We start from the raw sequence: 21,797 nt of genomic DNA on the forward strand, positions 1-21,797 counted from the left end.
GTACCGACTGTGTGTAAGGATCTGATACTGCCAGGGTCCCAGGTCCGGGATGAGCACAGTGTGTGACCCTGTTGGTGCTCAGATCCCACGGCCCCACAGGCCCCTGCCCCGCTGCTCTCGTGTCCCCGCACCCTGCCCCCAGGTGCAGCCTTGCCTTTCTCTTTTTGTTGTTAGTGACCTTTGAGGTCACAAGATCATAAGGGTTGAGTTCCACATGATTAAGGGATGTCCGTGGCAAGGAAGGAGCTTTGGCTACGAGGAGGGGAAGGGATTCCAGTGCTCTAGGCAGGTCAGGGCACGTGCCGCGCACAGACCCCAGGCTCACTGTGGAGCTGCCTGGCGGAGGCGTGAGGCTCACAGAGCATGAAAGGGCAGCGGTGCTGGCCGGGACTCCATGGGGAGGAGCAGACCTGTCGGAGCTCAGCATGTCCTGCACGGAGCCATTTTCTTGTACCAGGCGGCCGACCCACAACAGTGCAGAGGGCACTGTGGGGCGTGCCGGGCTCCTTAGGCTGTGTGGAGGCCCCACAGCCTCTTCTCAGTGCAGAGTCCTCTAAACATAGGAATAGGCGGTGGCTCACCATTCTTCCAGAGACAGGTGTGGCAAGTGGTCTCCTTCCAGATGTGGGCAGAAAACCATTGTTACTTTTTAAAGCTTTTCACCCTGCTGGGGCTGTGAAGAGAACCTGGTGTTCCACACTACAGCTTGTTTGATGTCACCTCTTCCACCTGAGGATGAGCTTGGCCTGTGCTCCCGCTGGGGTCTGGGCGGCATCCCCTGGGGGCTGCGGAGGCTCCTGCTGCTGGGCACACGCTGGCCAGTGCTGTGCCAGCTGCAGGCAGGGCCGTCCCGGAGCTGCAGGCGCCGGGGGCACTAGGTGTGCTGCGAGCCGCTTGCCTCACTGAGTTAGCAGGGCAGGCTCAGCTCCGAGGGCTGGCCTTGAGTGCAGGACTGCCAGGACGCTGCCTGCCGGCCACATTCATCCATGTGAAATGGATGTCAGGACATCCCGGCCCCCTCTGGGGTGCTGGGATCGTTTCCGTTCCTCCTCATTCTTTGGCAGCCTTTGGAGGCTCCAGTGCTCTTGGTGACTGTATCGCAAGTCGGGAGGGGTCTGCCCAGCTTTCCTGGGTGTGTCTGAGTGGAGCACTCCGCTGCCCTGAGCGTGAGTGTGTTCAGGCCTTGGCCGTCTGAGGACCCTGTCTTCTCTCTTTCAGAGGATTACCCCAACGGCACCTGGCTGGGCGACGAGAACAACCCCGAGATGCGGGTGCGCTGCGCCATCATTCCCTCCGACATGTTGCACATCAGCACCAACTGCCGCACAGCCGAGAAGATGGCGCTCACGCTGCTGGACTACCTCTTCCACCGCGAGGTGCAGGCCGTGTCCAACCTCTCGGGGCAGGGCAAGCACGGGAAGAAGCAGCTGGACCCGCTCACCATCTACGGCATCCGGTGTAAGTCGAGCCCTGCCTCGGGGAGCTGGGTCAGGACCCGTGTTTCAGTGCTGGGCACGCTGGCGTCAGTAGGGCCGGCCTGGGGCTGCGTTTCTCCGGGCGGTTTGGGGATCACTGCTTGAGGGGATGGGTGCCCGGTTGACTCTGATGTGTGTATTATGCATGGCGTGCCTGCGCCACGGTATCTCATGTACCCCATAATATTTTACACCTACAGTGTACCCTTCAGTTAGGGTGAAAACCTCCTCGCCTCCTGTCCTCAGGCCACTCTTGAGGAAGTGGGAGGAAAGCCGGGGCCTTCCCTGCGGTCCTGCTGGCTGTGTTGACACAGGCGCCGAGCCTCTCCGGAGCGGGTGGAGTGCGCCTGCCTCCTTCCTTCAGAGAGGGCTGGGGCTTGGCAGCCGTGCCAGGGCCTTGGCGCTGACCTGGCTGTGATGGAGCCAGAAGAGCTCCAGAGCTCGATTTTCATGCCCAGCCCAGCCTGCGATGTTTCCCTCCCCTCTGAAGAGTGGGACTTGCTCCAGTGGCGATGGCAGTGTTGTCCTTCGATGGCGTTTGACAGCTGCTCAGGTCCTCCTTGCCAGCGTCCACGGTCCATCTGCTCCACAGAGCCCAGCTGCTCCAGAAGCCGCCTGCCTGGCTTCTAAAGTGAAGCATTAGCAAGCGCAGGAGACACGGGGCACCTGGTGGGAGGGGGCGTCTTCCGGAAATCTGGGTTCTAGAGACTTGCCACAGGGGAGCGTGAAGTGTGAATCTGATCTCCCAATTAGGCGAGCAAGGTGATGTACTTTGCGTCCAGGTCTCACCATGCCGGGGGCCGCTGTTCCTATAGGAGAGAGCCTTGCTCCTCTGCGAAGCTCAGTGAGGCCCTTGAGCCTCTGTCAGGAGCGGTAAGCAGTGGGAGGGCTCGGCTGTTGAGTAGTTGCTGTGGAAATGGGGTCTGAATGAGACTGAGGGGTTGTGCTAACTGCAGGTTTTCCTGGAAGCTGCTGAAAGGTGGTGCCCACGTCCTGCCCACACACGTGAGCAGGTCGAGGCATCTTCCCATTGCCATGTCTCGGCCCAGGCGTGTGCCCTGGCTATCAGACACTGGCGGGCACCTGTTCTGGACCCTGAAGGTAATCTCAGATGATTGCCTGGGAGATCACATGTGGGGCCCCCTCACAGCTTCTCAGGGGTGGAGTAAAGCAGGTCACAGAGGAACAGAGGGTCACAGGGCAGGTGTCACAGCCTTATTCTGAAGGGCCACATGGCAGATGATTCAGGCTTTGTGGGCCCTGGGGTCTCTCTTCAACCCCTCAGCTCTGAAAGCAGCCACAGGTGAAGAGCATGGCCATGGCTGTGCTGTGACAGGACACTGCCTTCAGAGGCGGGCGGAAGGCCCACCACCCCCTCCTCAGCTTTAGGGCATGGCGTGGCCGAGAGCGTACATCTGCGTACCTGATCACGTGAGGTGCTTGTAGCTTAAAACCCAGGGGTTGCTTTGTGCTGGTGCTGGGCGTGTAGACCATGGTATGGAGTGCACTGAGATGTGTAAGTCAGTGTGAGGAATGGCAGACAGAAGCATCTGGAGCCCGCGAGGTAGCGTGAGGTGTCACAGGAGTGTCAGGCTGGGCTGCGCTTGGAGGGGCAGCCTGGACAGAGAGGAAAGGATGGTGACATGTGGGTGAGTGTGCCATGCGTGTGGGGCGGTGATGTTGTGGGGTGGGCCCTATTCCCAGGTGAGGTGGGTGAGTGTGCCATGCCATGTGGGGCGGTGATGTTGTGGGGTGGGCCCTATTCCCAGGTGAGGTGGGTGAGTGTGCCATGCCATGTGGGGCGGTGATGTTGTGGGGTGGGCCCTATTCCCAGGTGAGGTGGGTGAGTGTGCCATGCCATGTGGGGCGGTGATGTTGTGGAGTGGGCCCTATTCCCAGGTGAGGTGGGTGAGTGTGCCATGCCATGTGGGGTGGTGATGTTGTGGGGTGGGCCCTATTTCCAGGTGAGGTGGGTGAGTGTGCCATGCCATGTGGGGCGGTGATGTTGTGGGGTGGGCCCTATTCCCAGGTGAGGTGGGTGTGCCATGCCATGTGGGGCGGTGATGTTGTGGAGTGGGCCCTATTCCCAGGTGAGGTGGGTGAGTGTGCCATGCCATGTGGGGCGGTGATGTTGTGGAGTGGGCCCTATTCCCGGGTGAGGTGGGATGAGTGTGCCATGCCATGTGGGGCGGTGATGTTGTGGAGTGGGCCCTATTCCCAGGTGAGGTGGGTGAGTGTGCCATGCGTGTGGGGCGGTGATGTTGTGGAGTGGGCCCTATTCCCAGGTGAGGTGGGTGAGTGTGCCATGCGTGTGGGGTGGTGATGTTGTGGAGTGGGCCCTATTCCCAGGTGAGGTGGGTGAGTGTGCCATGCCATGTGGGGTGGTGATGTTGTGGAGTGGGCCCTATTCCCAGGTGAGGTGGGTGAGTGTGCCATGCGTGTGGGGCGGTGATGTTGTGGAGTGGGCCCTATTCCCAGGTGAGGTGGGTGAGTGTGCCATGCGTGTGGGGCGGTGATGTTGTGGAGTGGGCCCTATTCCCAGGTGAGGTGGGTGAGTGTGCCATGCCATGTGGGGTGGTGATGTTGTGGAGTGGGCCCTATTCCCGGGTGAGGTGGGTGAGTGTGCCATGCGTGTGGGGCGGTGATGTTGTGGAGTGGGCCCTATTCCCAGGTGAGGTGGGTGAGTGTGCCATGCGTGTGGGGCGGTGATGTTGTGGAGTGGGCCCTATTCCCAGGTGAGGTGGGTGAGTGTGCCATGCCATGTGGGGTGGTGATGTTGTGGAGTGGGCCCTATTCCCGGGTGAGGTGGGTGAGTGTGCCATGCGTGTGGGGCGGTGATGTTGTGGAGTGGGCCCTATTCCCAGGTGAGGTGGGTGAGTGTGCCATGCGTGTGGGGCGGTGATGTTGTGGAGTGGGCCCTATTCCCAGGTGAGGTGGGTGAGTGTGCCATGCCATGTGGGGTGGTGATGTTGTGGAGTGGGCCCTATTCCCGGGTGAGGTGGGTGAGTGTGCCATGCGTGTGGGGCGGTGATGTTGTGGAGTGGGCCCTATTCCCAGGTGAGGTGGGTGAGTGTGCCATGCGTGTGGGGCAGTGATGTTGTGGGATGGGCCCTATTCCCAGGTGAGGTGGGGTGAGTGTGCCATGCGTGTGGGGCAGTGATGTTGTGGGATGGGCGCTATTCCCAGGTGAGGTGGGATGAGTGTGCCATGCTTGTGGGGCGGTGATGTTGTGGAGTGGGCCCTATTCCCAGGTGAGGTGGGTGAGTGTGCCATGCGTGTGGGGCAGTGATGTTGTGGGATGGGCCCTATTCCCAGGTGAGGTGGGATGAGCAGGCCGTGCCGTGTGGGGCGGTAGCATTCTTCGGTGGGTCCTGTTCCCAGGGGAGGAGTCCCTGCTCCTCCAGGGAGATGACAGGGGCATCAGCTATGAAGCTGGAGGGCGGCCAGGTCTGATTTGGAAATTCAGGCTGAGGCATCATCCACCATGTGTTGTTTTTAAAATCAGGCACAGAGAATGTTCCAGCAAGGTGACGGACATGAGAGGGCAATACTCAGAGTGGAGCCTGTGGCAGTGGGGTGGCCGTGTCTGTACTCAGGGAGTCTGTGTGGGGCGGTGGAAGGCACTGCATGCTGCCAGCCCCAACTCCCTGCGTGTTGTGGCCGTGAGCTGACCTTCCCTGCTGAGCTTGCTTGGGAAGGGCTGCCAACCTCGACTGGGGTCTGGAAGCCTGAATGGGGAGTGGGAGACTGGCATGGGCTCTCCTGGGCCTGCCAGCTTTGGGGCTGTCCCCCAGATAGCCATGGTCACTGGCTTGCTCACCAGGCTGCTGGACCTCATGGCTTGGGGCATGCTCATGCTGTGAGTACCCAGCCTCCTCCTTGGCACTCAGCGACCCCCTTGGCAGCTCACTGGCAAGGCAGTGTCTGCTTCTCTTTTCTTTGGGAGTTGGAGTCTCACTTTGTTGCCCAGGCTGGAGTGCAGTGGTGTGATCTTGGCTCACTGCAACCTCTGCCTCTCGGGTTCAAGCAGTTCTCCTGGCTCAGTTTCCTCAATAGCTGGGACTACAGGTGCCCGCCACCATGGGCCAGTTTTTCTGTTTTTAGTAGAGACTGGGTTTCACCCTGTTGTCCGGGCTGGTCTAGAATTCCTGTCCTCAGGTGATCTGGCCACCTTGGCCTTTCAAAGTGTTGGGATTACAGGTGTGAGCCACTGCACCCGGCCTCAAGGCAGTGTCTTGTGGGACAGGAGCTAGAGCTCGCAGGATGGAGTTAGTGCCTATAATCGTGGCCCGTGTGACCACAGGCCTTTGCTGTGCCTCCCTGTTCCCAGCTCCTCTGGTGTCCACATGGAGAGGAGCCCTGCTCTATGGACTGAGAGAGCACGGCCCGCCCTCATACCACCTGCCCGGGCTCACTTCCTCTGGAGTGAAATCTGGGTGGAGATGGGAACAGGAGCTCCTTCTCCCGCCCTCTCAGGCCAGGTGGACCTGTGTCGCTTGCGCTTAGGTGGAATTGTTGAAATGTTCAGAACATTGCTTTACCCTTCTCCCTGTGGCCCCGTTTCATTCTTAATGATTGTTGCTCAGAAAACAAAACAAGTCAGATAAATGCATGGCGCAAACCTCCCCAGCCCCGGCTTGAGCCGCGTGGGAGCGGAATTGGCTGTATCGCCCCACCTCAGTCTGCTGTTGCTTCAGAGCCGCAGTGACGCCCGTGGCCTCAGCAGTCAGAGGCCTGCCGTCCTCACCAACCTGGGCAGCTCACGAGGGGGCAGGTGTTAAGTTTCTCCTTCTTACTCGTCCGCAAAAAGATTTTGTTTCTTTTTCTGAAGGAAAAGTCCATATTTTGAAGCACACAGTAGGTGATGTCTCTAAGCACCACCTTCCCGAACTGAGGAAATGAGCTTTTGGAAAGAGGGAGAGAGAAATTTGCTTTTTGGGGTGTTGGCTTTCTTAGAGTTCCCAAGGACCGGTGGAGCCCTGGATTTGGGCAGCTGACGTTTGCGTCTTATGCAAAGGAGCTTATTGTCAGGCCTTTGACAGCCTCGGATTGTTCTCCTGAGGGATGAGCTGGAAGGGCAGCAGCACTCGCCTGCCTGTTTTCTCTGCGAAGAGAGAGTGGGTTAGTTCTTAGGATTTCTACCCATGGCTCACACAGGCCTCTGCCCGGACTGTGCATCCAAGCCGCTGACCCCGATCTGAGGACTTTCCTAAGGACTGCTGTCTACGGCCATGCTGCCCTGAGCACGCCCGGTCTCGTCTGCTGTAAAGAATGCTGCTGTGGATGGCAGATCCCCTCGAAGCCTCCTAGCAGTTAGGGATTGGATTCATTGGCACAGAGTAAAATGTTATGCATTCAAGCTTGGCCTGTCGGACCATTGTAGTTCTTTTTAAATCATTCACTCCAAGAGCCAGTGGTATTTCCTAGCAGGAAGCAGCGGCTGCCAGGGGCTGCTTCGCTTGCACCTGTCCCTATTGTGTCTTGCAGGGTGCCTCACAGGTTCCTGTGGCCACTGTGACAAAGCTCCCAGCCTGGCTGGCTTAGAACAGACTGGTGTTCTCACACAGGTCTGGAGGCCGATGCCTGGGATCGAGGTGTGAGCAGGGCCACGCTTACTCTGCAGGGTCTTTCCCTCTCCCAGCTTCCGTGCTGGCCACATCCCTCCAGCCTCTGCCCGCGCCCCCCATGGCTGGCTTCTCCCTGTGTCTCCTCCTGTCTCCTTCTCCTCTCCGTATGAGGACAGTCACTGGATTTGGAGCCCCTCTTCTCCAGGATGACATCATCACAGCTTAGGTCATCACGTCTGCAGAGACCCCAGTTCCAAGTCAGGTCACAGTCTGGGGTCCTGGGCAGGACATGAGTTTTGTGGGGACACTGTTCAGCCCAGGACACAGGACACAGGTTCTTTTGAACTTGGGTGGTCAAGTGCTGTTTCTTCTCCAGGTTCTCTGTGGGGTGAAATGGTGATGCTGCCCTGTATGTGTCTTTCAGGGCAGAATGTGGACTCCACACAGGGGTGGATGTCTGTCTGCGGTGGGACATTGAGCCCCCGACAGTGACCTAGAGCTGGGAGGAAGGTCTGGTCAGTGTGGGCTCCAGGCAGAAAAGTGGGCGGAGCCTCCTCAGCAGGTACCCAGATGCAGTGACCTGGAGGTGGCCCTGCAAGTCGCTGTGACGGGCTCTCTTGCTAACAGACCAAGGACAGGTGTGACCCCACAGTCTTTTCTCATAAAGGAGTGAGGCAGCAGGCTTGGAGAAGGCGGCCTGCTTGGCCTGGAGGCTGGATGTATGAGGGGTGTGGGCTGCATGCTGCCCCCAGGAGGGAGCGTGTCAGCTGGCTGCCATTGGACAGAGGCTTCGGCTGGACATGTGAGGGGCATGGGCTGTGTACTGTCTTGGGAGGGAGCATGTCAGCCGGCTTCCACCGGGCAGAGGCTTCTAGACGCCTTTTGTTTTTCGAGGCAGCACTATCACGTCAAGTCTGTAATTTCAAGAGATGAATTGTTGGCACTCCGTTTTGTGCTGTACTTTCCCTTGCACTTGAGATGGCATTAGCTGGGGTGGTGCTTTTCATTCCTTTGTCACTGATAAGAGCATGCCACCCACCAAGGCGCAAGATTATAAGCCGTTCTGGTTCTCTTGTTCATTTCCCACAGTACCTCTCATGGCCACACAGAATGAGAGCTGGCAGTCGGCTTAGGATTTGAACCACCAGAGTCAGGGACGGGGGTTCTGGAAAGTGGGAAGGCAGTTAATGGTGATGGGGACCCTTTGGCTCTTTGGGGACCGCAGGACAGCTCTTCAGGAAGGGATAGGCACATGTGGTGACAGGGACGCTGCCTGGCTGAGCTGGAGGACAGGCCTGTCCCGGACTTTGGGGGGCCTTGATGGGCGTGATGTGGGGATATGCCTGGGGAAGGCAGGGACTGAGGCTGGACAGGGTGGTCTGCTGCCGGGTGACACCACGCCGTAGGGATCCCATGAGCCTCAGCAGCCGGATGCTGAGCACTTCTGTTCTCATGTCCTGCGCACTGCAGTGGGGGAGACTCTGCCTATAGCAACATTCAACCAGGCCTCCCACCAGCGGGGGCTGTGGGCGCCTTGGGCTGAGGGGGCCCAGGACAGCAGAGGCACATGTGTGGGGTGTGCGTGTTCTTCCCATCTCCCCAGCGCCTCTTGTGGGTTCTCAGGACCTGCTGAGGGCCACGTGGTGGGGCTGCTGCTTCCCCACCTGGTTGTCAACTCAGGTGTCACCACCCCAGTGTCAACTCGGCGGCGGGAAGCGTGCACTTGAAGAAGGTGGTGCTCACTCCTAACTGGTGATTGGACTTGGACACATCACAGTTGTGCTTCTTCTGGCTTTTGCCTCAAAACCAAGGTGAGAGTAATGACAGTCTTACTTCATGAGGCTTTTTTTTAATGTCCATCGAATAACTTGACAGAAAAAGCTGTAGGTGGAAAACGGCCGTTAAATTCCATCGAATGACACGAGAGAAGACGCTGTCGGTGGAAAACCGTTAAATTCCATCGAATGGCACGAGAGAAGACCCTGTCGGTGGAAAACAGCCGTTAATTCCATCGAATGACACGAGAGAAGACGCTGTTGGTGGAAAACCGTTAAATTCCATCGAATGACACGAGAGAAGACGCTGTCGGTGGAAAACAGCCGTTAATTCCATCGAATGACACGAGAGAAGACGCTGTTGGTGGAAAACAGTGGTTAATTCCATCGAATGACACGAGAGAAGACCCTGTCGGTGGAAAACCGTTAAATTCCATCGAATGACACGAGAGAAGACGCTGTTGGTGGAAAACAGCCGTTAATTCCATCGAATGACACGAGAGAAGACCCTGTCGGTGGAAAACAGCCGTTAATTCCATCGAATGACACGAGAGAAGACCCTGTCGGTGGAAAACCGTTAAATTCCATCGAATGACACGAGAGAAGACGCTGTCGGTGGAAAACAGCCGTTAATTCCATCGAATGACACGAGAGAAGACGCTGTTGGTGGAAAACAGTGGTTAATTCCATCGAATGACACGAGAGAAGACCCTGTCGGTGGAAAACCGTTAAATTCCATCGAATGACACGAGAGAAGACGCTGTTGGTGGAAAACAGCCGTTAATTCCATCGAATGACACGAGAGAAGACCCTGTCGGTGGAAAACAGCCGTTAATTCCATCGAATGACACGAGAGAAGACCCTGTTGGTGGAAAACCGTTAAATTCCATCGAATGACACGAGAGAAGACCCTGTCGGTGGAAAACAGCCGTTAATTCCATCGAATGACACGAGAGAAGACCCTGTCGGTGGAAAACCGTTAAATTCCATCGAATGACACGAGAGAAGACCCTGTCGGTGGAAAACAGCCGTTAATTCCATCGAATGACACGAGAGAAGATGCTGTCGGTGGAAAATGGCCGTTAAATTCCATCGAATGACACAAGAGAAGATGCTGTCGGTGGAAAATGGCTGTTAAATTCCATCGAATGACACGAGAGAAGACGCTGTTGGTGGAAAATGGCTGTTAAATGCAAGGTGATCTTTTGATCCCATCACGATAGGATTTTTCCTGCTCCCGCTGTCACGTGCGGCTGCTCAGTGCTGTCAGAAAAGGTAAAGAAAGCAGCACCTCCAGGAATCGGAGCCCCTTGCAGACCCTCAGAGTCCCAAGGGCTGCCCAGAAGCGGGCGCTTGCCCCAGCTGCTGTCCGGTAGTGTCTGTGGGTGGCACCTGCACCCATCTGTGCGTGTTGAGATTCTCCCCCTCCTCACCCACCGCGCTCTGGTGGTGGCGCTCGGGCGGCTGGTTTGTCCTCTGGGTCTCCTTAGTGGCTGGCAGGGGCATTTGCCCAGGCTGGGGCCTGAAGTGTGGATGGAAGGAATGAGTAACGCCTCAGGACAGTGTAAACTCAGGAGGAGGGAACTAGATGAATATCTATATTTTCTTTAAAGGGTATGAGCCAGGGTTAGATTTTTACACAGTTGAATTTAAATGTTAATGTTTTTACTCATTTCTCTTAACCTGAACACCTGTGTGTTTTAGATATATCTTCTTTCCTGCGACTAACCTGTTTTTAAATTTTGCACGGACTCAGCTAATCCTTAGCAGTAGATGGACGTCTTCTCCTGGAGTGGATGGCATGAGGGCAGCAGGAGCGCGGTTCTGAGGATGCTTCTGTTGACTGACTCATGCTCTGAGGATGTTTCCTGCTGATGGGCTGGCCGCTTCTCCTCTTGTCTCCTGCGGCGGCAGCTGGCCTGCTTGGCATCTAAAGTCAGTAGCTGGGCTCTCCTGAAGCCGTCTGAGTGGTTGTGGAAGTTGGGTTTCACAGTAACTGCGGTGCAGCCCCGGCCCTCGCTGGCCCTCCTGTATGGATTTCGTTGTGATTTTAATGGTTGGGTTCGCCTGTGGCCACAGCCAGCGGCTGGTTTCCTGTGCCAGTCACTAAAGTTGCTCAGCTGGGGTTTCCTGAGGCATGCCAGCCACCCGCCAGCATTTGAGTGGCGGCTCTGACTATGTTGGAGATGACCTGAAAACGAAACCGAAGGGCCGCCGAGGCCGTGAGGGCACAGAGGTGCCGCCGAGGCCGTGAGGACACAGAGGGGCCGCCAAGGCCGTGAGGGCACAGAGGTGCCGCCGAGGCCGTGAGGACACACAGGTGCCGCCGAGGCCGTGAGGGCACAGAGGTGCCGCCGAGGCCGTGAGGGCACAGAGGGGCCGCCGAGGCCGTGAGGGCACAGAGGGGCCGCCGAGGCCGTGAGGACACACAGGTGTCGCTGAGGCTGTGAGGGCACAAAGGTGCTGCTGAGAGGCCGTGAGGACACACAGGAGCCGCTGAGAGGCCGTGAGGACACACAGGTGCCGCTGAGAGGCCGTGAGGACACACAGGTGCCGCTGAGAGGCCGTGAGGACACACAGGAGCCGCTGAGAGGCCGTGAGGACACACAGGTGCCGCTGAGACCGTGAGGACACACAGGTGCCGCTGAGAGGCCGTGAGGACACACAGGAGCCGCTGAGAGGCCGTGAGGACACACAGGTGCCGCTGAGAGGCCGTGAGGACACACAGGTGCCGCTGAGACCGTGAGGGCACACAGGTGCTGCTGAGACCGTGAGGACACACAGGTGCCGCTGAGAGGCCGTGAGGACACACAGGAGCCGCTGAGAGGCCGTGAGGACACACAGGTGCCGCTGAGAGGCCGTGAGGACACACAGGTGCCGCTGAGACCGTGAGGGCACACAGGTGCTGCTGAGACCGTGAGGACACACAGGTGCCGCTGAGAGGCCGTGAGGACACACAGGTGCCGCTGAGAGGCCGTGAGGACACACAGGAGCCGCTGAGAGGCCGTGAGGACACACAGGTGCCGCTGAGAGGCCGTGAGGACACACAGGTGCTGCTGAGACGCTCGAGGTTGATCTTCCCTCGGAGCCTACAAATCCCACCCTCCTGGCCAGCTTCTTTTCGTCTGGAGCACAGACGAGTTGGTTGTCATTATACAGACAGTCAAACACGTCTCAAGTATCTATAGAGTTAGGAAGCCTGTTTCCAAAACCCGCGGGACTTTGGATGCCTCTTCTTCCTCTGTTATTATTTCCAACGTTTTAGTCTCAGTGGGAACCGATTTCTGGGGTTTGGGCCGTAGGGTCCAAGCTCGAGGCTCTTGGTAGTCGAAACAGGACACTTTTCAGCGTAATCTTTTTATTCCTTCAGTTTGCGATTCCATCCTGTATTTTCCTGTAAATTCATGAAGTGCAGAGCCAGCTTGGGACCGCTGTGTTGGAGAGCCCTTCCCTGATGCCTGCACTCATCCTCGGTGCAAGGAAGGGCTCCTACGGCTTAGTGGGAGGGGCCTGGGTTGGTCCCGTCTCCTGCTCCACCACGGCCTCCGGAACCTCAGTTTTCTTCTTACTGAATACCAGGCATCTCTGGATGCTACTCAGGGTGTGCCGGGAGCTCTCTGTGGCACAAGTGGTAGAGAACTGGGGGTCCCAGGTGAGCCTCAGCCCCACAGTGAGAGTGACTGTGCCCACCTGGCTTGTGGTGCAGGGACTCCGGGGATGAGGACAGAGGCCCTGCCCTTGACGGGTGTGTGCTGTAGTTGAGAAGGCACAGTAGAAAGGCGTAGAGAATAGCAAGCCTCGGACTTGAGCAGTGATGGGAGGGTGACTCACACTCTGTGACGATCACTGTTTACAACACACCTGGGTGCAGCCACCGTGCCAGGACATCCTGGGTGTCTGACCTGCCTGCTGCGCAAGGCCGTTCTGTGTGCCTGACCGGCATGGGTGGACACAGCGAAGGCCCCTGTGTGTGTGAGGGAAACGGAGTGAACACTACATGCATGAATTCTCCACACACTGGAACGTGGTCAGTAGTCTGACCAAGCAAGTGGGAGGAGGGTGGGAGCCCAGGAGGGCTGGGACTGGGAGGTGCGAGGAGGGTGGGAGCCCAGGAGGGCTGGGACTGGGAGGTGGGAGGAGGGTGGGAGCCCAGGAGGGCTGGGACTGGGAGGTGGGAGGAGGGTGGGAGCCCAGGAGGGCTGGGACTGGGAGGTGCGAGGAGGGTGGGAGCCCAGGAGGGCTGGGACTGGGAGGTGGGAGGAGGGTGGGAGCCCAGGAGGGCTGGGACTGGGAGGTGCGAGGAGGGTGGGAGTCCAGCAGGGCTGGGACTGGGAGGTGGGAGGAGGGTGGGAGCCCAGGAGAGCTGGGACTGGGAGGTGCGAGGAGGGTGGGAGCCCAGGAGGGCTGGGACTGGGAGGTGGGAGGAGGGTGGGAGCCCAGGAGGCCCAGGAGGGGCAGGTGGTTGTCGAGGGGGATGGTGGAGCCGACTTGAAGGAAGGAGGGTGGTGGCCGAGCAGGTCTGAGTGAGCAGAGGAGTGACAAGTTCTGCTTCAGTTGTCGAGGTCCCTGAGCTCCGCCTCTGGGCACTCGATGTGCTGGGTGCTGTGAGTTCAGGGCAGAGGGAAGCTGGAGCACGGGAGAGCTGGGAATCCTGTGAGCGCCTCAAGTGCACATCTGGTGTGGGCGGCCCAGGTCACAGGAATGGGGAAGTTAAGTAACTGGAAAGAGTGTGTCACGATCGAGAGCCCTGCCTGTGGGCCACTAAGTTCCTTCTGTGCAGTGGGCCTTTCCGAATCCTTTGCAGGAAGATGGGACTGGCCTGGCGGGTAGGTTCCTGGGGGAGGCCTCTGCAGCGGGCCCAGGCTCTGCCGCCAGGCGTCTCCTGATAGCCGTCCCAAGCAGGCCTCACCTCTTGTCCTTGGATGTGTCCTTTCAGGCCACCTTTTCTATAAATTCGGCATCACGGAATCCGACTGGTACCGAATCAAGCAGAGCATTGACTCCAAGTGTCGCACGGCATGGCGGCGCAAGCAGCGGGGCCAGAGCCTAGCGGTCAAGAGCTTCTCGCGGAGAACGCCGAACTCATCCTCCTACTGCCCCTCAGGTAGGCCTCGTGCTGTGGGACAGGCTGCCCTCCCCTGCTTGGCGAAGCTGGCCTGATGGCACTCAGGGCAGTCCAGAGTGTGGCGGGCAGCTCCAGCAGCTGCCAGGAACCGAAGTGGGAGGCTGGTCCGGTGCACCTGGGGCAATGGAGCCGCAGCACCTTCTGCCTGGCCCTGTGAGCCCTTCCGCAGACAGCCTCAGGCCCGCCCCAGGCTCCTCCGGGAGGGACACAGGGCCCGTTGGGCCTCCTGGAAGTCTTCTGGCCGGGGCGAGGAGGGCTAGGCCTTTGTGTGTGGGTGCTGGCCGTTGTATTGTGATCTGCCTGGTGACCCCAGGTGAGGAGCAGCTGGATTCTGAACTGCGCTTTATTTTTACTCTGAGTTCATGGCCTTAGTTGGATTTAAGCACAAGGTAGTGGAAACAGTTCTCCTGCAGTCACCTCTCAGGCGTCGCCAGGAGAATTTTCACTAGGGATGGCAATGTGACTCGACAGCGCCTTTCCCCCACCGCATCTCAAATTAGTGTCCTAAGTATTTGAATGCAAAGTGTTCTTTGAAAAGTCCCCACAGTAGCTGCAGTGGCAGCAGCTCCTGGAACTGGAGCTCTGACTGGGGCTGGGTCAGGATGTGAGGGCAGCGTAGACAGGGCCGACTCTTCGACTCAGTGGAGTCTTTGTCCTGGAAGTGCTGTGAGTGGCAGACCAGACCCCTGGCGTTCTCCCGGCGTCTCGTTCTTCCTGAAGCTTCAGGAAGTGGTTTCCTGGGCTGTTTTGGTAGTTATCAGATACTCGGCCTCAGCTGCTGCCCAGGGCTTTGAGGACGGGAGGTGGCTGGCTGGTGTGGGCCACACCAGTTGTGTCCCTACAGCAGCGCTTTATTGGGAGACGTGTGTTGTGAAGAAGCTCTTCTATTCTAGGCCTTTGTGCTACAATTAGGAATTCTGCCTTGGGTCTGTAGAGAGGCAGCAGTCCTGGGATGTGGTGAAGGCCTTGGCTGAAATACTGTGTAGCACAGTAACCTGTGGCCATGGAAATGGGGCTGTGGGAATATTGCTCATGACCTGAATTACGCCCTTGAATATGCATAGTGAGGCAGCAGAGAGTGGACCTGAGAACTAGACTTAGGGTCGGTTACCATTTTCTATTACAAAGATATGTGGAAGTTGACTAAAAATCTATGTGTGATGATTCTTACAGTGTCTGTCTCTAGATAGTAGGATAATTTTTGTTTTTCTCTTTCATTATCGTTTTTCATTTATTTCCAATAAGCCCGCATTAGTTTTATAGTTTTAAAAAATGCCATTTAAAAGCCAGAGAGGACAGGCATGGTGGTTTACGCCTGTAATCCCAGCACTTTGGGAGGCCGAGGCAGGCAGATCACCTTGGGTTAGTGGTTCGAGACCAGCCTGGACAACATGGTGAAACCCTGTCTCTACTAAAAATAGAAAAATTAGCTATTCAGGAGGCTGAGGCAGAAGAATCTCTTGAATCCAGGAGGTGGAGGTTGCAGTGAGCTGAGATTGCGCCATGTACTGCAGCCTGGGGGGACCCCCCCCCCAAAAATAGGGGAGATTTCTGCCTTTGGTCAGGCATAGTAGCCGGAACCAGATTGAATCCTCTTGCCATCGAAATCTGGACAAAAATGTATGAATCAGCTGTCCTAAGACGTTAGACAGGCAGCAGCGCAGGACTGTGGTCTTTGAGGGAAGGAACATGAGAGGAGGGGTGCCACTGGAGCAGCAGGGGGTGCCAGGCAGAGCACAGCACAGTCACTGCCTTCAGGAGATGGATTGGAGAGGAGCAAGGCTGAGGCAGCTGCAAGTTGTGGAATCAAGTTCTTAAAAGCAGAGAGACAGAAAAGAGCTCCAGCGTCTGTCCAGGGGCCTCCTTGGGCCTTTGGGGACTTCCAAAGCAGGCATGAGCTGAAGGGTCCCTAAGCTCACACCAGGCTGGGTGGTGGCTGGATTCCCAGCAGCCAGAGTGGAGAATCCGCAGTGATCAGTCACTGCAGTAGCCAGCCCTGCCTGCTGGTGGGGCTCAGCTGTCTCTAGAGTACAGGCGGGGCTTAAAACAGCCTGAGAGGGAGCACACTGAACCACAGCAGCAGCGCTTTCCAAGACAGACAGCAAACCTAGACACCCAGCAAAATAAAGTTACAGTGTCCAGTATCCAGTCACGAGTACCAAGAAGCAGGAGATGTGACCTGGGATCAGAAAAGCCAGTCAGTGGAAGGAGACCCTGCCTGGAAGTAACTGACAGGGCATCGAAGTCCATTAAATTACATACAAGGATCTGAAGGAGAAAGGAACACAGCAGGGAGAGGAAAGGAGACATAACACCACCTGGAGCTCCTGCACTCGAAAGGCGAGGAGAGCGGCTGCCAGGCCTGCCCTCCGTGTGTCTCAGGTACGTGCGTGTGGCAAGGTTAGCGGCCTGTTCCATCCCACGGGGAACCAGAGCCCAGGTTAAATGACTTCCCAGGACCTTAGTGAGCAAGAAGCTGCTGTTGTGTAACCTGACAGGTGGGCCGGCCTGCGTTATTAGGACACTGAAAGATCTCGAAGGGGTAAACTTAACCCGGTGCAATTCCACTGCTGCAAATGGAGCTCAGAGCATTTGTGCGGGAGCAGCCTGCGAGGCTGCGTGGTGTGCAGGAGCCTCCTTGGAGCCCGTGCGGTTGGAAGGTGCACACCGGGGCACACCCATTCTTAGTTTGTATGCCCTGTGGCCCCAGGGGAGCTGTGTGGGGACGGACTATCACTGTGGCAGTGGGCTGGAAGCCATTGTCTTTGGGAAATGGTTAGAAATGGAGATTTCACAAGGTTTGATAATGGTTTGTTAGAAGCCTGGAGAAGTGATGCGTCAGTGAAGAATGAGGTTGGGTTTGCAGGTCCTAGGAGGGTCAGTGAAGGAACAGCAGGTTCGGGGAGGTGGGCTTCAGCCCAGCTGGGATTTTGTCATCTTCCTGGGGTCCACAAGGCTTGCTCAAGCACTTGTGCTGGTGAGTGCTCTGTAGCTGCTCAGGGGGACAGCAAAGCGCCGTGGCCTGGGGGAGGGTGCTTTGGGACATGGCTCATCTCTGCAGGTGCTCAGGTGGGGTCAGGGTCTTCATTCAACATGCAGGTGGTCCACCTTCTAATAACATGGCCCATCTCTGCAGGTGCTCAGGTGGGGTCAGGGTCTTCATTCAACATGCAGGTGGTCCACCTTCTAATAACATGGCTCATCTCTGCAGGTGCTCAGGTGGGGTCAGGGTCTTCATTCAACATGCAGGTGGTCCACCTTCTAATAACATGGCCCATCTCTGCAGGTGCTCAGGTGGGGTCAGGGTCTTCATTCAACATGCAGGTGGTCCACCTTCTAATAACATGGCTCATCTCTGCAGGTGCTCAGGTGGGGTCAGGGTCTTCATTCAACATGCAGGTGGTCCACCTTCTAATAACATGGCCCATCTCTGCAGGTGCTCAGGTGGGGTCAGGGTCTTCATTCAACATGCAGGTGGTCCACCTTCTAATAACATGGCCCATCTCTGCAGGTGCTCAGGTGGGGTCAGGGTCTTCAGTTGGAGCTGAGTTCCCCACGTTCAGCATGCAGGTGGACCACATTTGAATTACATGAAAGTAGGATTCTGATTCAGGGTAGCTGGGCAATTTCTAGCATGTTGCGATTATTGACATTTTATTATGTGGCCTGGCACGGTGGCTCAGCTGTCATCCCAGCACTTTGGGAGGCTGAGGCAAGCAGATCATTTGAGGACATGAGTTTGAAACCAGCCTGGCCAACATGGTGAAACCCTGTCTTTACGAAAAATACAAAATAAATTAGCCAGGTGTGGTGGTGGGTGCCTGTAGCCCCAGCTACTTGGGAGGCTGAGGCAGGAGAATCGTTGGAACCGGGAGGCGGAGGCTGCAGTGAGCTGAGACCGCACCACTTGCACTCCAGCCTAGGCAACGGAGCGAAACTCTCCAGAGGAAAAAACATTTTATTATGTTACTTTAAAAATTGTATTCAGTGCAACGTGTGTACTATGGCAATTTAATACCTACCATTAGCTATGGGTGAACAACTCATGGAAACCTTTTTTTTTTTTTTTGGAGATAGTCTTACTCTGTTGCCCGGAACTGAGTGCAGTGCTGTGATCTCGGCTCACTATAACTTCCTATTCCTGGGCTCAAGCGATTCTCCTGCCTCAGCCTCCCAAGTAGCTGGGGCTACAGGCATTTGCCAGCATGTCTGTGTAATTTTTGTATTTTTAGTAAAGATGGGGTTTCACCATGTTGGTCAGACTGGTCTCAAATGCCTGACCTCAAGTAATTCACCCACCCCAGCCTTTCAGAGTGCTGGGATTACAGGTGAGCCACCACATGTGGCCCACGTTCTTTAATCATCAGAAATTTTATGGTTTTTGTTTTTCTCCATGCATTCATATCAGCGTTCGACTTCTCTCGCAGAATTTCATCTTACTGCTTTTTTTTGTTTGAGACGGAATCTTGCTCTGTTGCCGAGGCTGGAGTGCAGTGCTGCCATCCCAGCTCACTGCAGCCTCTGCCTCCCGGGTTCAAGTGCTTGTCCCGCCTCAGCCTCCTGAGTAGCTGGGATCACAGGCGCACGCGACCGCACCCGTCTAATTTTTGTACTTTTAGTAGAGATGGGGTTTCACCATGTTGGCCAGGCTGGTCTCAAGCTCCTGACCTCTGGTGATCTGTCCGCCTTGGCCTTTCAAAGTGCTGGGATTACAGGCGTGAGCCACTGTGCCCAGCCCTTATTACGTGTCTATGCATTAACTTTTTTTGTTAGTTGTCATAATTCTCTGCAAGAAAATTATGTGTATGCGTTGAAAATTAAAAGCTTTTCTGTGCTCTTAATATTCTAAGTGTTTAAGAAAATTATGATTGCGGTATCATTATAACGAAAATATGCAGTACATCAAAGCACATTCTTGTTTTGATTAAACACAGCACATACATTTGTTGGAAATGTAGCTTTAAGTGCGTGGCTGAGGTTTTTTCCCTATTAGTTGAATTACCCATGGACAGATACTGCCGGCCTGAAACAGCTTTTGATGTCCACTTGCAGAACTTCATTCATTTGAATAAGTTGGGACTAGAAGGGGTTTTGTCATGGCAGCGTCACTCCACTCAGCCCATCTGCGTTCCATGTGGGAAGCCTCAGCTCCTAAGACGCTCTCTTAGTGACCTCTGCAGAAGAGTGGAGGCGGTGCGAGTGAAGGAGGAATGAAGCATTTCCTCTTCTCTGCTGTGGGAGTAGAGTGAGGGATGGACAGGGGTGCGGGGGCCCATGTGCTGCCGGAAGCGATGCCTAAGAAACTTCTCGTTCACCTCATTCGCACCTGTCGCCCCACAGAGCCGATGATGAGTACCCCACCGCCCACCAGCGAGCTCCCGCAGCCACAGCCGCAGCCGCAGGCGCTGCATTACGCCCTGGCCAACGCGCAGCAGGTGCAGATCCACCAGATAGGAGAAGACGGACAGGTGCAAGTAGTACGTACCCTCCCCACCATGCACCTCGGGCAGGGCGGGCGGTGGGGCGGGCCACCGCTGCGTTTTGGGAGCACAGTGATAGCTTGGGAGGAGGCATAGGGACCCCATTTAAAGGAGAGGCGATCGTGGCTGTGAGCTCTTGCATTTTGCAGATGTGGGCAGCTGCCGCAGTACCTAGGGGTTGAGGCACATGGTGGGGTGCAGGCATTCGCTCAGCTCACCTTGGTCCTGGGCGATGAGCTGCGAGGGCCAGGCTGTGCTCCTGGGAAGCAGCGTAACAACACTCAGTTCAGAGGCGCAGGCGTCTTCTTACTGAGGGAAAGAAGGTAACTTCCTTCTAGGATCAGTGGCAAAAGCTTGAGGCCATTGTTCCCATGCAGCCTTTCCCTCGGGGTTTCTCAGCACACCCAGGCTGGGCAGACACACCCCAGCAGCACGTCAGTGCCCTGCCTTGCCTATGTGGAGTTCTCTCTCAGGGTTTTGTGGCCCAAGCTGCAGCCAGCCTGATGAACTAGGGACTGACTCCCGGGTGAGGTCCCTCTACAAACACCTTCTGAATTTTGTGGCACAAGAGTAGGGGGGTGGCAGAGAAGGAAGACTTTTTCAGAAGCTTTGCTGGGTGACTAGAAATTGTACCTGTGTCACTAGACACTGCTGATGTTTTTAGTTGCGCCAGCCCCTTCGGGACCTCTGAGGTCAGTGGTCATCGTGTGCCCCCTGGGAACAGGGTCCTCTAGTACTGAGAGCGGGGTGCAGCTCTCGTCTCCTGTGGCTTCAGCACATTGTCTGCAAGGGGGAAGGCTTCCAGAAAATGCTGGCGCGTTTAGGTGGGGCATTATCCTTTCTCTTCCACAGGAGATGGGACAGTCATGAATAGTGAATTTCCCAGGCTAATTCAACTCATATGACACTCACAAAGGCAGCTACTCTCATCTTGTTAGTATGGGGCTCTTTGAAAGGGTTCCAGAATACGTAACAGTACCCCCTATGCCATAATGCTTACATAGAACATTCTACAGGAGTTTATTTTAAGGTCCATTTTGACTAAGAGTAATTTCAGATAAGATAAGGAGTATTCATTTCATTTATAGGTTTATAGGAATTGTCTGCCTTATGTATAAACATTGGATTCTTGAATTTTTTTGTTTTTTTGGAATCACATTTGTGTTGACTCAAGCTGTTTAAATAGTCATATGAGTGTTTCTTTGATTTAAAAAACATTGCCTGTTGTGTTCTGAGTGTGGGCGCACAAACGGCTCTCCCGCTCCCGGCCACGCTCGGCCTGTGTAGCCTCGCAGCACCCCCAGAGAGCTGAGCGTATCATTTGGAAAGAGGGGTTATTCTCATTTTTCTGTTTCCCTTCTTTTCTTTGTGTCGTGCACATTTTAAAATGTACTTAGTTTAGTGACATTCAGAAATGTCAATACCTTTCCTCAGACCTGTTGCTGCTTTGTGAAGTACCGTAAAAGGCTCTGTGTGCGTCACACAGTATCCCTTATCCACAGGTACCCCCTTATCCACAGGTGTCACACAGTATCCCTTATCCACAGGTACCCCCTTATCCATGGGCGTCACACAGTATCCCTTATCCACAGGTGTCACACAGTATCCCTTATCCACGGGTACCCCCTTATCCACGGGTACCCCCTTATCCACGGGCGTCACACAGTATCCCTTATCCACAGATACCCCCTTATCCACAGGTGTCACACAGTATCCCTTATCCACGGGTACCCCCTTATCCACGGGCGTCACACAATATCCCTTATCCACAGGTGTCACACAGTATCCCTTATCCACAGGTGTCACACAGTATCCCTTATCCACAGGTACCCCCTTATCCACAGGTGTCACACAGTATCCCTTATCCACAGGTACCCCCTTATCCACAGGTGTCACACAGTATCCCTTATCCACAGGTGTCACACAGTATCCCTTATCCACGGGCGTCACACAGTATCCCTTATCCACAGGCGTCACACAGTATCCCTTATCCACAGGCGTCACACAGTATCCCTTATCCACGGGCGTCACACAGTATCCCTTATCCACAGGTGTCACACAGTATCCCTTATCCACAGGTGTCACACAGTATCCCTTATCCACGGGTACCCCCTTATCCACGGGCGTCACACAGTATCCCTTATCCACAGGTGTCACACAGTATCCCTTATCCACGGGCGTCACACAGTATCCCTTATCCACAGGTGTCACACAGTATCCCTTATCCACAGGTGTCACACAGTATCCCTTATCCACGGGTACCCCCTTATCCACGGGCGTCACACAGTATCCCTTATCCACAGGTGTCACACAGTATCCCTTATCCACGGGCGTCACACAGTATCCCTTATCCACAGGTGTCACACAGTATCCCT

The 21,797-nt window shown here is 55.9% G+C and overlaps 1 protein-coding gene and 1 long non-coding RNA gene across 34 annotated transcripts in view; one reads left to right on the forward strand and one right to left on the reverse strand.

The window, feature by feature from the left end:
- Positions 1-21,797, forward strand: part of BANP (BTG3 associated nuclear protein) — a 156,490-nt gene that overhangs the window by 67,615 nt on the left and 67,078 nt on the right. For all 33 annotated transcript variants that reach the window (XM_078357957.1, XM_035282155.3, XM_078357950.1 and 30 more), the window contains 3 exons: positions 1,219-1,458; positions 13,754-13,921; positions 19,283-19,419. In XM_078357957.1, the coding sequence (XP_078214083.1) occupies positions 1,219-1,458; positions 13,754-13,921; positions 19,283-19,419 (545 nt within the window). The remainder of the gene's footprint in view (positions 1-1,218; positions 1,459-13,753; positions 13,922-19,282; positions 19,420-21,797) is intronic.
- LOC118149731 (uncharacterized) lies at positions 4,461-20,373 on the reverse strand. The gene is made up of 3 exons (XR_004737388.3): positions 20,056-20,373; positions 19,641-19,731; positions 4,461-9,024 (listed from the first exon to the last, which is right to left on the reverse strand). It is a non-coding gene; the product is annotated as an uncharacterized LOC118149731 (long non-coding RNA).

The sequence above is a fragment of the Callithrix jacchus genome, chromosome 20 (genome assembly GCF_049354715.1).
Source record: "Callithrix jacchus isolate 240 chromosome 20, calJac240_pri, whole genome shotgun sequence".
Classification (NCBI taxonomy): domain Eukaryota; kingdom Metazoa; phylum Chordata; class Mammalia; order Primates; family Cebidae; genus Callithrix; species Callithrix jacchus.